At 40.0% G+C, this 16,302-nt stretch overlaps 1 protein-coding gene across 1 annotated transcript in view; it reads left to right on the top strand.

The window, feature by feature from the left end:
- The window catches only part of LOC103254382 (BMP/retinoic acid-inducible neural-specific protein 2-like), a gene marked incomplete at its 3' end in the record, with an annotated part of 90,245 nt that extends 74,508 nt beyond the window's left edge, over positions 1 to 15,737 (top strand). The window contains exons 3-4 of the mRNA XM_021709720.1: positions 14,217 to 14,407; positions 15,529 to 15,737. Coding sequence (XP_021565395.1) covers positions 14,217 to 14,407; positions 15,529 to 15,737 — 400 coding nt within the window. The remainder of the gene's footprint in view (positions 1 to 14,216; positions 14,408 to 15,528) is intronic.
- Between the last annotated feature and the right edge of the window lie 565 nt (positions 15,738 to 16,302).

Genomic DNA, 16,302 nt, shown 5'->3' with positions numbered 1-16,302 from the left:
GTACTTTCCTTACAGGATTACTTGGTGATAACTAAAAAACAGCTTCGGTTTATTTCAAGCTAAATACTTATTCTTTTGTAAGGGATATTTCATGAATAAGTACGGAAAATAGCGTGGGAACTCTACAGAAAGTTATGGAAGATAAAGTGAAGAAAGATTAATTGAGAAAGAAGAATAGGTAGTCTTACTCTATCAAACTTGCTATACAGCATAGAGTTTCATACATTAATCAAATTTATCACTTAAAATCTACAGACTGCTCTCCCTAACTGTAGCCTGGGTTCATCTAACCATTGATTTTATAGTTATAAATAGTTCCGAATAAATCTGTAGCAGTGACAGTTACCTCGCTATAGAACATGATTCACACACCAAGATCCCACAGCATAAAAACAAGGCCTCAAGGCCAACACCACTCCCATGTAGACCCAGGAAGTGAGAAGATGAGTGACTCCACAGAGGAATGTTACTGAGCTGAGGAGAAATGGAAGGATGGCTGCCAGAAAACAAAAGTGGGTAATGAAATACTTATTCAGACAGGCAAGAAAATAAGAGATCAAGAGTCAAGATTATTTTACCAGGCTGGAATATTAAGTTGATCTAATCAAAACAGTATTAGTCAAAGTAGGTTAACTGCTGAAACAAATAGTCCCCAAATCTCAGTGACTTCATGAAAACTTTTGATTTTCCTCATGTCACACTCTAGTACAATTTATGGGAAAAATTTATGGGAAAAATTAAAAAAATTTATGGGAAAAATTTATGGGAAAAAAAATAAGGGAGATTCCTTCATGAAGTCATTCAGGACCAAGACTTCTACCTAGTCACTCTGTCATCACCTTAGGGTCTCAGAATTCTCTTCTGAATCCTGGTAGACAAGGAAAGAAAGAGAGCATGAAGGGTTTAATGGGAGGTTGAAGAGCAAAGCCTGTGTTCATATTCCATTGACCAGAACTCTGTCACATGGTTACACTTAAATGCAGAGGAAGTTGGGAGAAAAATTGTCCGTCTGCAAGCTCAGAAGGATAATGAAAACATCTTAGAGAGCAGCTTCCCAGCCTCTGCCACAAGGGATGGGATACAAGAAGATGGTGAGATATATAGCCCTAACTTTACATTTAAAATGTCAGCTTCACAAATATAGGCTATAAGATGCCTGACTTGGCTGTGGTTCTTGAATAAAAGACTTCTGGGGCTGGTAAGAAATATGGAATACTGGTTGATCATCAGATTACCATTAACCAGGGATATTTTTGTTTTTCAAAATGCAATATTCAAGGATATTTAGATAGTAGCAAGAGCATAGACTGTCTTCACCTCTTACTTAGCTATGTGTCCTTGTGTGTATCCTAAATTGTCTGAGCCTCAACTAGCACAGCTGTAAAATAGGAGAAAAGCTTGTGGTGTGTGTCCTTTAACTATTGCCACAATTATGCATATAAAAAACCTCAAACTTAGTAGCTTAAAAGAATAATTTATTCTTATGTGTGTAGGTTGATTGGGTTAGCTTTGCTTCGGGTGGCAGGTCTGCAAGGCCATTAGGTCTTTCTTCTAATGGTGTCTTTTCTGGGGCCTGGGCTGAAAGGGCAGCACCTGCAGTACCTGAGGAAAGCAATTCTCATGACGATCGGGGCAGAGATGCGAGAAGGATAGTGGAAACACGCAATGTCTCTTGAGCTCTTGACACAGAATTAGCACACAGTTACATCTGTTTCAGTTCTTTTGTCCAAAGCAAAGTCACATAGCCAAGCCCAGTATCAACAATGGAGGGAAATAAACTCTCTCCACACAAGTAAATGATTTTGCAAAGTAATATGTCAAAGGACATTCTAACAGTGGTGAGAAAAATGATTCAATCTACCACACTGACATTTGTATGACTGTGGTGATGACTTAGCAATACATAAAGCATCTAGACCCATTCTTGGAAACATGGGGGTCTCAGTAAAAACAGAAACCATGATAATAGTCATAATGATGGTGATAATGATGTATTCAGATTTTGTATCCTAGTGTATTCTCAGTGGCTTAGAACCTATCTCCCGGATTGTGTTCAATTGTGGCTCTTTTTTTAAAAAGAAATACATTGACAAACTAGATTGCAAGGTTAAGCATGAAGGCCTAGTGATCTGGAAACTGTGTTGAAGGAACTAAAAATATTTAGTCCAGAGAAGAATGGCCCATATAAAAAGTAAATGCACCCAAATACCAGAAGGGTTACCTCATTGCAAAAGGAATAAACTTGTAGAATAATGGAAGGAACTAGCAGTCTGTGGGAATTCTCTTGGAGCCAAGTAGATAAAGGAAGCTCATGAAGACGTTTGATGGGGAGACGCACAGTGTGGGCTGTCATTTTGCTGAGCAAAGACATGCACAAAAGGAGGTAAGTAGCGGTGAGCAGAGCCATGTTCTCCACAGTTGTGCAAAGGAGATGCTGAGAGCAGTTGGGGGTTTCTAAAAGACCTGGGGTTTTTTGCCTGGGAAAACACATGCTGTAGCTCCCTTTTTAGTTTCTTTTGATCTCATAGACTCGTGGTCCCTCATTCCAATGTGTCTATTTTATTTCACATTGATTCTACAAACATACTACTTTAAGAGCCTTCTCCAAGTCTTCAAGCCCCACCAGGGCAGTGTGAGACTCTCCAAGCAGTGATCCCCTCCTCCTCTTTTAAGCTCAACTCTCCCCTCCCCTTTTTCCCAATCATCCTTAATTAAACTGTTTGAAAGCTGCAGCTTGATTTTAATTAGAGCAAAATTGGGAAGATTAGAATGAAATTGGCCAATCATTGTTTACGGGCCGTTGTTTGAGAACACAGCAGGCTGCTAAATTACCTCCATGCCAGGCTTCTTGAGTTCTCCCAGACAGTGAGAAGGATGGGTCACCAGGACGTCCAGGGGAAGGATAGCCTCATTTCTGCTCTTGTGCATCTTTGAGTTGCAAGGGCTGACATATTATTTAACCAAATGTCTCCTGGATTGAAACTTTTCTGCCTGGGGAATTCTCTAGCCTCAGTGGTAGACAAGACAAATAATGACCTGCAAAGTATGACAGAGGTGAACAGTGATCCCTGAGCATGAGCACGGGTCACAAAGATAGAAGATCGTTGGTGTATGCCCAAAGTTCTAGTCAAGCTCTACTGCTAGTCAACTGAGACTTGGGGCAACTCACTCCTCTCAGCGTCTCTGTCTCTTTGTGTGCCAACCTGTAAAAACTTAATAGTTGAATAATGATGTTTTCTATTTCTTTCTTCCATGGTCTCTGTATAGATAAAATAATTGAACATGTGTAAAAATTATGTACAAATTTTTTACAAAAACTAAAGGAAAGCACTACAGCAATATAAGAGATTATGGTTTTTATTATCATTTCTTTTTATAGCTCAGATTAATCATGTCTTATTCATTATAGCAGTAAAGGCTCTAATAGCCAAGTACATTACAGTAATCTGTTGTTGAGATAGAAATCTCCCGATGATGTGATGTGTCTAGAAATACTGCCTTCTGTATGAGAGCCAAGGCATGATATATCCCTATATCCTAAAATGCCCAGCTAGAGAACGTGAAGCATTGTAGCTGAGTCACTGCGGTAAATATCTGGCATCCCTCAATGCACATGTTGGCTTTGGCTATTCTTGTTCATGTGAGTTTTTCAAGATGGAAAATGTGAATCCTGTGAAAAAGAAGAAATGATAATGTCTTAGCTTGGTGGGTTAAGTTCTGTGATAGGGGCTGTAGACCCTGATGCGAGGAATATTAGGAGAAATATGAAGCAGGAGAAGGCTTCATTGTGTCTGGAACTGTTTAGGAAGATCACCAGTTTAATACTGTGGTGCCTATTGAGTCTCCTGTGTCAAACTGGCAAGTCTCAAGCTAGTTGGGAGAAGACAAATCTCCAAGGAAAACGTGGGTTCCGAGAACAAAGACATGTATTTATCCACAGTTGGTTGGTATGTACAAAGTTTCCCTGTAGGATGTTGGCTAATGGATTAAATAGACTAGTAAAGTCACAGGAAAAATGACAAGTAAAGTATCCATGTTCTGAGCTTAAGGTCAGTTCATCTCTTTTGCTCCAAAGTTTCTAAATATTTTATTCATGGAGCCAACTCAGATGCCCATCAAAAGTGGACTGGAAAAAGAAAATGTGGTACACATATATGATTCAGCCATAAAGAAGAACAAAATCATGTCCTTTGCAGCAACAATGGATGTAGCTGGAGACCATCATTCTAAGTGAACTACCACAGAAACAAAAAACCAAATACCCTGTGTTCTCACTCATAAGTTGGTCCTAAGCATTAGGCATGCAAGCACAAAGACAGGAACAACTGGTGCAGTGCACTACTAACTGGGGGAGGAAGGGAGGGAGGATAAAGGGCACACAACCACCCATTGGGGGCCATGTACACTACCAGGGGAGAGAGGGTTTGCTAGAAGCCCAAACTTCACCTCCATGCAACTTATGTATTGAATCCTCATATGTACCCTGCAACTCTAAAATTTAAAAATAAATATAAAAAATATTTAAAAAGAGTTCATGACAACATTCCTGAAGGGGGAAATTATTTTATTCAAAAGCCTATCCTGTGTCTTCATTTTTCAGAGAAAACTAAGTATACTTTTTCTTACAAGTGTGGTTCTTACCAAAACAACTGTTTGGAGAATGGTAGCATAGTCTCTTCTAGCACTGCAGTTCTTTAATCACTAAAAGGTGGAGGGGGCTGCGACTTCCAAAAAAAAAGAAAAGATTATTGGACTAGATCAGGAGGGCTAAAGAATAGAGAAGGGTGATATTCCCTACCACAACAGCCCTCTGGGCTGTCATTGTTTGCGAAGTGGTGTGCTTGGAGCTAGGCCCCTAGGCTCCAGGGTTGTCATAGGACATCTTGACCTCTAAGGGAGTCCTAACTGCTATTCTGAGGAACACTGCCACAGTGAGCAGGCAATGATGGGTTGGCCCTGCAGGAAACAGTAGGAGGAACCTGGGAGTCAAACTTGGGAGGAACAAACAACTCCCAGCATTCAGGGGCACACTGACACTGGAATAGGATGGTGCCAAGCCTGCAGGGATGCCTTGGTGGTGGGGGGCAAATAGAGCTGTGTGCTCAGGATATAGGGATATGACTTTCCCAATGACAACCGCGTCTGTGGACTTGGAAATGGGCCTGGACATGCTTCCCACACAGAGGTGGAAAGATGAAAGATCTACTAGAAAATGGGTGAGAGAATAATCAGGCTGTTAGCACGAAGTCTCAGCAGAGCCACCCACATTGTGGGCTGCAGTGTTTATTACAGGTTGAGTAACCCTTATCCAAAATACTTGGGACTAGAAGTATTTTGGATTGGGGATTTATTTCAGACTTTGGAATATGTGTGTTATACTGGATCAGCATCCCTTATCCAAAAATTCCGACTTCTAAATGCTCCATTGAGCATTCCCTTTGAGCTTCATGTCAGTACTCAAAAAGTTTTGTATTTTGGAGCATTTTAGATTTCAGGTTTTGGATTAGCGATATCAGCCTGTACGACTAGATTTTAACTTCCTTCCTTGAGGTATAGTTGTATGTTTGAGCGTGTGTGTGTGTGTGTGTGTGTTTGTGTGTGTGTTTGTGTGTTTTTAATACTCTCTCCCTTAAGGCTTCATAGGAAGGGAGGCTTCCTAGGTATTGACTCTTCATGGAGGCGGGGTCAATGTTTTCAGTTTGTAAACTTGGAAAGTGGTGCTTCTGCTGTGCTTCTGTGGGCGACTGCTGGAATAGCACCTGGATGGAAGCCCCCAGCTGTGCTGTTTGTGAGTCTTCCATCTTCAGCGAGAGACTCTGTGGGGGGGATAGTTGCTGGCAGATTTCTCGTTGACCTTGTGTAATGCAGTGCTGCGGGGTGGCTGCTATGGCTTGAAGCTCACTACATTTTATTTACATCTTTCAAATTAGGAACACCGTGTAGCCATTTAGTATTCTCATTGGAGACCCTTTTGCTTCAAACCCAGAGCTGGCCCAGTTCCAAAATTTCACTGAAGCTCCCGTTGCCTGAGGTCTGGCATGACTGTGGTTCATCTCTCCTACTGCAGGCCCCTTTGGATTCTGGGTAGATCCCCAGGTTCATGTACAACCAGAAGCATCCTTTATTGGCAATCTGCACCCTTAGTGGTAAGCAGTTTGGGACAAAGATAACTATGATCATTACAGCACTGAATTTTTAGATATCTTTCTATCTAAAATATTCTGAGTGTCAGTATTTGTGGCTGATATAACACACCGGATTATTCCTTCTGGTCTGGGTTATACCTTCCTTAGACGTTGTTTTAGTTTTTACTAATGATTCTGTGGGTATATTAACCCTTTGACAGAAATACATTTTGTTCACTCTAGGTTAACGTAAAATACGTTAGAGGGAGGTGGGAAATTAAATACACTTCTGTAAATCATAGCACTTTACTGAAGCACCCTTTTGAAATGCCTTGGAAATGTCTTTTACAGGCAAAGTCCACATTAAAGAGCTCTGTTCACCCTTTGTCTCAGTGCATGAGCCCTATAAGAAGTGGCCTCTGTTGTTCTAAAAGCACTTTACTTAGGGACTACAGTACTGTTTGAAATGTTTGCTTTCTCAGACTGTTTACTGTGTAACAAACACAGTAGGAGAAGGTTTTAGGAGAAATGGCTAAATTGAAATGGAGATTTACTTGATGTCTTAATTGAAACAAAGATGATAGCTTAATTGAAGCAGTGTGTGTTAATATAATTGACATATAGAAAACATCCTTTGCCTAGAGAAAAAAAAAAGCCTTGATTATTTTATTACTGGAAAAAAACTGTTAAATGAAAAATCGGAAATGAACATTTCTTTTTGAATAGCTCAGGCTGCCTTCCAGTATTGCCTTCTGAGCTTTCCCGATGCTGGAAAGAACCAGGTTAATAAGTTCTGGAAGCACATTTTTACCACTTTCTGGCTCAACCTCCATTCACAGATGCTTCCCCATTATTTTGATTCAAGGAAGGACCCCAAAGGGCAAAAAAGAAACTAATAAGAGCAGAAGAGAAAACCACTGGAAGCCCTTAGTGTCTGAGCCTTCCTGGGGCAGAGACCTTATGCCTAATCCTTCCTTCCTTCCCTTCCCTCCCTTCCTCCCTGTGTCTCTCCCTTCCTCCCTCCCTCCCTTTCTTCCTTCCTTCCCTTTTAATGGGTTATCTATGTTGTCCAGGCTATTTTTGAGCTCCTGGGTTCTAATGATCCTCCTGCCTCAACCTCTAGAGTGTCTTGGACTATAGGCATGCACCACCACACTAATGCCTAATTCTGAGTGAGCACCCCACAGTAGTTTACTATGAAAATGGCTTTTGGGTGTTTTTTTCTTGTTGTTGGTTTTGGTAAATGTAGCCCCTTTTATGCATCCTTTGGATTCTTTTTTTCCAAGGAAATTCTTCAAATATAGTTTCTATTCCTGTGCACTCTTTCTTTATTGAAACTCTCTCTTCATACATGCATATACTTTCACTCAGTGTTGCAATTGTCCCTTGGCGTTTCACAGGCCAAAGTAGTAGAGGATAGTGGTAAAGACTGTGTGTCCTGGAGCCACACAGCTTGTGTTTACATCCTGACCTTGCCACCTACTGGCTGTTACCTACTGGGCAAATTAACTTATTTGTGCCTCTATTTCATCATGTATAAAATGAAGATAATTATATTTTGCCCCTTATAGGAGTGTTTCAAATGTTCTATTAGCTAATCCTTGTAAGATGCTTAGAATGCCTAGCACATACTAAAAAGTCATTAAATGTTGGCCATTATTTTTTATTATTTGCTCATAAAAAGCTTCCTAAGACAATATCATTCATTTTTCTAGGTCATTTTTTATTCTGTGTTATGATTTCCCAAGCAGCCTTGGGAAATTATTTCCCAAGGGCCTGTGTAGGGACTTGATTTTGATTTTTTGTTTTTTTGTGGATGGGGAGCAAGACATCAATTGCTTCTTCTGCAAATGAGAGAAAACCACCTTAATCCAGAAAGGTTTTGCTGTGGTGTGAATGTTGTACTGTGTTTTGGATATGCAGTAAATTCATGTTCTGTGTTGTAGATAATTAAAGAAATGGAATAGTCTGGGTAATGAAAATAGTGTTAAAGGACAGTAAACATTTAGAAAGGACTAGAATGTAATAAAATATATTTAACCTCATCTACACAAAGGAGAACAATGTTGCAGACACAGCAGTGTGATATTGACCTGGGTCTTAAGCACAACTCTGCTACTTACTACCCAACTTCACCCAACCTACTTTCTCTGGGTCTCAGTTGTTGGATCTATTGGCACTGCCATCATAGTTGCTGTTAAGCACTGGGGCTGGGTCAGGACACTAACTTTTTGTTCTGGTTCTGCTACCAACTGGTTATAATAGTCTAGATAAATCATTTGCACTCTGTGTTTAATAGTTTTCTCTTTACTTGAGAGTTGGGATAGTCCTTCTTAACCGGTGTGCACATGGGCACCATGCTGCAAATGAACTACAAGTATGTTTATATATTGACCTTCTTAGTCCTGGGGAGATTAGACAAAGTCTGGAGAAGCAAGACTTCCTGCATTGGTCTCCTCTGATTCGAGCAGCCTCATCCATGGACTACAATGATTCACATAAAGAGAATTTTCAATACACACAACAATGTGAAAAAGATTGGAAAATACTACTCAAATGTTTCTTCCAGTTCTAACAACCCAGACTTTATTCCCAGTAGTTGTGTGACATCAGGCAAATTATTTAGCTTTCTGAGCTGTGATTGTCTCACTTAAGTAAGATTTACTCAAAATTTTATTGGTTTGAATAAAATATTTGATTTTCCAAGTCTGATGTTGGGCATAGGAAGATAAAGACTAAGTCAGTACAGACTCCAAGATTCTTGCTTCTTTTGGTGAACCTTAATGCTGTGAGTGTGGCAGAAACTATTGTCAGATGCAGGGAGGAGGAATGGAGATGGTAATTTGAGCATAAAGCAAAACAGAGCCAATCAAGGGTTTTTTGAATTGTTGGACTTTGGGTCACGGACAGTTCTTGGAAGTTATTCCTGTCCATTGCAGACAATAGAAGAGGACACAAATCACTTTACCAAAGCAAAAAAATATACCAGCAGTACTTTGATTTCTAATTTTAATGCATAAAATTATGCCTATGTTATGTTTTTATAAATCCAATCAAATTTTCTTATTGATAAGTGTACACATTTAGAATGTTTTATTTCATTTCAGATCAATCACTAATTGGTTGTTGTTTCCATGCATTCATTCTTGTAACTTTTTAAAAAAATGAAGTTGTCAATAATTTGTAAAAAGCGAAAGGACTAGGAGAGCTGTGACATAAAATAAGCCACAACTTATACAGAATTTCTCATTCCATCATTCAACGAAAATATGTTGAACATTTATTGCTCTATTGTTAGAACATCTAGCACTTTCCTATTGCTGGTGTGACAGAATTGAATAAATGGAAAAAAATCCTTTAGATTTAGATTAGAGTTTATGTTCTAATGGAAGAGAAAGAGATAAAAAATAAATTGTCATGTAATGATAAGTAATAAAAAGAAGTGTGGACCACAGCATGAGGTCAGAGAGCGAAGAGGATGCTCTTTTGGATAGGATGGTCAGAGAAAACATCTCAGAAGAGGTAGTGTTTGGCAGTCCTAAATGAAGTGACTAAGCAAGTCATGCAGCTACCAATTTTTATTTATTAGATTTAATTAAAGAGGGGCCCACTTCTATGTTAACATGGCCTTTCTTTTCAGTGAGGGGCTTTGACTGTTGTAACAAATTTTGGAAAAATGAAAGAATTCCTTTTTCCCCTAGCAATCTAGAAAAATAATAGGTTAGAAATTATTAATAAGGTCTAGGAGTAACCAATCCCAAAGCAAGGTGACTGGATTTGATAACCCTATGTTTTTTTTTGTTTTTTGTTTTTTGTTTTTTTGAGTTGGAGTCTCACTCGGTCGCCCAGTCTGGAGGGCAGTGGCCGCTCCCGGCCACCGCAGCCTCGACCTGCTAGGCTTCAGCGATCCTTCCGCCTCAGCCTTCCGAGTAGCCGGAATTACAGGCGCGCGCTACCACGCCCGGCTGATTTTTTGTTTTATTGTAGAGATGAGGTCTCGCTCCCAGGCGGGTCTCGAACCTGCGGGCTCAGGCAATCCATTCACCTCAGCCTCCCAAAGGCGCGGGATTACAGGCTGAGCCACCGAGCCCGGCTAACCCTATGTTTTTTGTGATGTTGTTGTTATCAATAATCTGATTTTTATGACCCATCAATGTAATTATCAACTAGCCAGTGAGAGGTACTAGTTCCCATCCAGCCAATTAGAAATGAAATCAAGCAACTGTTCATTACCCTGCAGTAGGATTTGGGATAGAAAATGCTTTTGACAAATACTCTGTACTCTAATTAAAGTTTAGCATTTCCTGCACAAAGAAAATAGCTGATCATATATTATTATGAACTTACTGCTTAGATAAATAAAGGTACATAGCCAGAATGTTTAAAGATTTTGGTGAGACCACGAATTATTAATCACCCATTTTCCTTAACACATGCTTCTCTCTATCATTGTCTCCAGAGTTAGATGGGGGATCTGTCGCCTTAAATTGGCATGGATTTTTATTTATTTATTTTTAAATTTGTTTATAATTGACACATCATTGTACATGTTTATAAGGGTACCGTGTGATGTTTCAATACATACATGTATACATTTCATAATGATCAAATTAGGGTGGTTAGCACATCAAACATCGAACATGTGTCATTTCTTTGTGGTGTTAACTTTCAAGATCTTCTTTTCTACCTGTCTCAAAATCTACAGTGTATTATTATTAGCTACAGTCACCCTACAATGTAATAGAATGCCAGAACTTATTTTTCATATCTAGCTGTTAACTTTGATCCGTTGGCCAACCTCTCTCTATCTCCCTTTTCCCTTCTCCTTTCTAACCTCTGGTAACCACTATTCAACTCTTTAATTCCACAAAAATTTCCAACTTTTTAAAAATTCTACATATGAGTAAGATTATGTGGTATTTGTCTTTCCATGGCTGGCTTATTTCACTTAACATTATGTCCTCCAGCTTCATCCATGTTGCCACAAATGACAAGATTTCCTTCTTTTCAGAGTTGATAATATTCTATTGTGTGTAGCTTCAGTTGATGGATATTTAGGTTGATTCTGTGAATAGATCTATAGTAAACATGGGGGTGCAGATCTTTCTTTGACATACTGGTTTCAATTCCTTTGAATAGATGCCCAGTAGTGGAACTGCTGGATTATATGGTAGTTCTATTTTTAGTTTTTTGTGGAACCTCCATGCTGTTTTTCATAGTGGCTGTACTAATTCACATTCCCACCAATAATGTAGGAATGTTTCCCTTTCTCTGCATCCTCAGTAGCGTTTCTTAGCTTTTTTTGTATTTTTTAAATAACAGTTCTCACTGGGGTGAAGTGATATCTCATTGTGGATTTGGTTTGCATTTACCTAATGATTAGTGATGTTGAGCATTTTGTCATATACCTGCTGGCCATTTGTACATCTTCTTTTGAGAAATGTCTATTCAGATCTTTTTGCCCATTATTAAAATTTGAATTTTTGCTACTGAGTTGTTCCAGTTCCTTGGATATTCTGGATATTAACCCCTTGTTGGTAGCATAGTTTGCAAAAAAATTTCTTCTATTCTGTAGGTTGTCTCCTTACTTTGTTTATTGTTTATTTTATTTTGCAGAAGCTTTTAGTTTGAAATAATGCCATTTGTCTACTTTCTTTTGTTGCCTGTGCTTTTGATGTCTTATCCAAATATTCTTACCCAGGCCAGTGTTATGAAGCATTTGCCCTATCTTTTCTTCTATTCATTTTATAGTTTTGAGTCTTACCTTTAAGTCTTTAATCCATTTTTAGTTGATTTTTTTAATATGGTGAGAAATAGCTGTCTAGTTTAATTCTTCTACATGTAAATGTTCTATTGTCTCGCACCATTTATTGAAGAGACTGTCCTTTCTTCAGTGTGTGTTCCAAATACCTTTGGTGAAAACCTGTTTATTTATTTTATTTTATTATTCTTCAGACTCATCATTTGCACTCCATGGATTTTGGAGGAAGGTTAGACCAACAAGGTTTGGCACTGTCATAATGAGCAGAGTTGGGATGAGTGAGGAAGTTGTGAAGACTACATTGTGTTGCTTCCTAAGGCAGTGGAGCTGGGTCTTACCAGTATAACTTTGGTGACAATGGAGCTCCTTTCTTACTAATGAATATGGTCTTTTAAATTTAATTCCTGGGCAAAGATTCTCTTTTAGATATCTGTCTCCTTTAAAATGCAAACATTTCAATGAGAAGATAAGCTTGAAAATTAAAATCCTTGATGGAACTAGAAAGGAACAACTTCACCATCTTCTTGAAGAGGGCCTCTCAAAATATGAACCCTCTTAGTCTCTTTCAGAGTGTGTATGTTGACATTTGTTCTAAAGGTGTGAAACAAAACTGCTGACACCTTAATTTGAATAAAAGCAATCACACCAAATGACACTAATAGCCATGTATTCTTCATCATTACACACTTGGACCTAAACACACACATACACACATACTAGCTTCACCTAAGAATGTCCTTAAAGCAGTAACATTTATTAGTTCTGTTGAGTCCTGACCAGTGACTACATGTTTTTTTAATATTCTGCATAGTGAAATAAGTACACATAAAGCACACCTGAGACTACTGAAATACTATAGTCATCTCAAGGAAAAATACTTTTGTGGCTGAGTTGTGTACTGAATTAGCCACTTTTTTCCTGGAACTCCATTTTTCTTAAAAGCACAAGCAACAGACAAACTATGACCATTCAGACTTGAGTGTTTGGCAGACATTTTCTCAAAACAAACCAAAAAAAAAATGAATGAAACCAGTCTCTGCAAGAAAAACAACTGACAGTTCTGTTACTACTAGTAAAATGTGAACTTTTAAGTGAAAATTATAGTGTAGAAAACTTGTGTATGTTATCATGAGTTTGACAGCTTCCTAATATTGAAAGACTTTTCTGATGAATTTGGTGATGATATTAACTAATGTGATGTTTTAATATTATGTAATGAAAAGTGTCAAAATGTGGATGATCTGCATAACTCAATAATGCGATATTTTCCAGATGACCAACACATGATGTTACAAAATCATGCAGGGTAGAACAATCCACTCAGATTACATTATAGAACACTGAATTTTCATGTAACAGAATACGAAAAGTTACTATAAGGTTTCAGGTCCCAGACTGTAACTAACCTTTAAGAGACTACCATCTGTTTAGTTTAGCATAGTAACAAAAATGTAAATCTACAATTATAACCACAGACTGAATGTTGAAGCAAATATGAGAAGGCAGCTTTCTTCTGTTAAGCCTGTATTAAAGAGATTTGCAAAAATGCAAAGCCATGCCACTCTTCATGCTATATTTGTTTTGTTTCAGAACATACAGTTGTCATAAAAGTGTTGTTATATGCAGTGAGTTTATTACTGTCATCTTTAAATGAAATAAGTAAATAAATTTTTTTTTCAGTTTTAATTAAGGTAAATGTCAATAAATAAACAAATGTGGGGGAATCATAATTTTTAAGAGTTAAGGGGATTGGAGACCAAAATAAATTTAATTTTTTCAATTTTAATTATGGCAAATATCAATAAATAAACACATATGAGGGATTTGTAATTTTTAAGAGTGTAAGAGGATCAGAGACCAAAAAGTGAGAACTCTTGTTCTACAGTAAACTTCCTGACTTTACAAACAAATGACTGAGGTCTTGATACGTGGTGTGGTTCATCCGCTGTGAGACAACTATGACTGGATCACATCTCTGTAATCCATTATTCCAATATTTGTTTTTTCTATTACTCTACACTATTCACCATTACTACCTTCATGTGGCTAAACTGATCAGCTACCCTCCAATGAGAAAGCTGGATAGGAGAGGATCTAATGGACATCAGTGGAGATAGGGTCTTCTCACAGCCCAGGACTGACAGGACAGGTGGGAGGCCCAGGGGCTCTTCCTGACTCTGGGTGCTTCCAGCTGGTAAGAAGTGGACTGAGAGGCAATGGGGGAGAGGGGGGAGGTGTGCAAGTGGAAGTAGAACATGACCCTCAACGATTTTATGCCTTTTGTTCTGACACACAGTGAGTGTTTCCTTATCCCTTGGCTTTCTCTCTAGGGAGTTTGCCCGTTGGAAAGTAAACAACTTGGCTCTAGAAAGAAAGGACTTCTTCAGTTTGCCCTTGCCTCTTGCCCCAGAGTTCATACGGAACATCCGCCTCCTTGGAAGGAGACCCAACCTGCAACAGGTTACTGAAAACCTGATTAAAAAGTACGGCACTCATTTCTTACTTTCTGCCACCCTTGGAGGTAAGCAACATCACAATCTAGAGTTAATTGGTTGCTAGACCATTGAAAAGAGTTCTAAGACCCATGTAGTATAGCCCCAACAGTCTTCCTGAGTCTTCTGTTCTTCCTAGCCTATTATTGCCTGAGAAGTGTTTTCTTCCAGGTACATTTGAGAACAGTGTGATTCTTGACATCCCAATTCACCCCAGAAAACATTTCTGTTTACTTACAAGTATCTCCTAAGGTGGCATATGGGGTGAGTAAAGGGAGGTGGTCCTGCTCCTACTAAGCACATGCCAGCAGGGGGCGCTCCCAGTTTTATTTTGACTGAGTCATCCATGCCCCCCCCCCCCCCCCCAAGGCTTCTTCACTTCCTAATATTGACTGTGGCTACAATGGTCAGACCCACAGGCAAAGAAGCCACGAAGTCCCTGATCCCTGCTTCCTCTCTATAAAGATTGGTAACGGATCAAACCATTTCCAATGATTCTGGGTTGGTGAATCATGCCCTGGTGGGGATAAGGGTAGAGTTGGACTTGAGCAACATGTGACCAGGACCCTGGGCAGAACCCACAAGCTCTGAAGAGGCAGTTTTCTCTGCCCTGGGACGAAAAAGCAGGAGTTACTATAACATTTAGCTCACTGTCTGATGGACAAAAAGAAGCTCTCCAAGGGTTCAGGCCAGCTGCCGGCATGTGGTCGGTGTTGAGTGTTTGATGAGGGAGGAGGGAGGTGGAGCTTTGAGGCTGTTGCCCTTTCTGTGGGAGCAGAAATAGCTGGTGACTTCTCATAAACAACTTGAGAGAGAGGATTGTATCTTCCCCATGGAGGTAGATTGTTTGAGCCAGAGATCAATAGAGGATGTTAAATGAAGAAGCTGGGGAGGCGGAGAGGGGGTGAACTTTGAGAGTCTTAAAGAACCAAGGAGAAGAAGGAGGAGGACCTCTCAGGCAGTGCGGCCTGTTAGTCTGCGGCACAGACTGATGAGACTTCTAAAGACGGAGGACTGGGAGAAGAGATTGTCATCAGGGGAAGCACGCTCCCCTTAGCTCCATCTCTGTGGGCCAAGCATTTCATGTTCTTGTTAGCAGGGGATTCAGGAGCAGAAAGCCTCACCGGTGAACTCCTGTTGTTTGCTGCAGGAGAAGAGTCCCTGACCATTTTTGTGGACAAGCGGAAACTGAGCAGAAAGACAGAGACAACAGGAGGTGCCTCTGTAGTGGGGGGCAGTGGGAACAGCTCTGCAGTGTCCCTGGAGACCCTACACCAGCTGGCAGCCTCCTACTTCATCGACAGAGAGAGCACACTGCGAAGGCTGCACCATATCCAGATAGCCACAGGGGCCATCAAGGTAAGGCCTGAGAGGAAGGGGGTGGACGGTGGGAGCAGGGGGAGGGAAGGCGCAGAGAAACCGAGGGGAAGCCGAGCCTCCTCCAGCTCCAGGTCAGCCAGGCTCAACTGATGGGAGAGGGAAAGAAGCTTTCTGGTGGAGGCACAGCTAGTCCTCATTTATTCCACCACACACACTCGGGGAACACCCACTCTGAGGCAGGCTCAGCAGGGACTGCTGTGTACAACAGACAGTGTCCCTACTGTCACGAAGGTTATGTTCTGGGGAGATGGAGGTAACGAGTGAAAAACAACAAAGTAGTTTTCAATGACCATATAAAGAAAAGTCAGAGTCATAAGTTAGAACATTTCCTGGGGGAATGGGAGGAAGCAGCTCATATTAGTAGACTGATCTGGGAGGGCACTTTAGGACTAAGATCTTAATGATGAAAAACAAGCTGTGTGCAGAACTGAGGGAAGAGTGTTCAGGCAGAGGGAATGGTAAGTGCTAAGGCCTTGAAGTGAGAACCAGTTTGCTGCCTCATTGGAATACAGAGAAGACTGCTGAGATATCCAGGAAGTGAAAA

The sequence above is a fragment of the Carlito syrichta genome, unplaced genomic scaffold (genome assembly GCF_000164805.1).
Source record: "Carlito syrichta isolate Samal-C Ts95f unplaced genomic scaffold, Tarsius_syrichta-2.0.1 Scaffold277815, whole genome shotgun sequence".
Taxonomy (NCBI): domain Eukaryota; kingdom Metazoa; phylum Chordata; class Mammalia; order Primates; family Tarsiidae; genus Carlito; species Carlito syrichta.
Note: the sequence above shows the minus strand (reverse complement) of the source record. Positions and strands in the feature narration are given on the sequence as shown.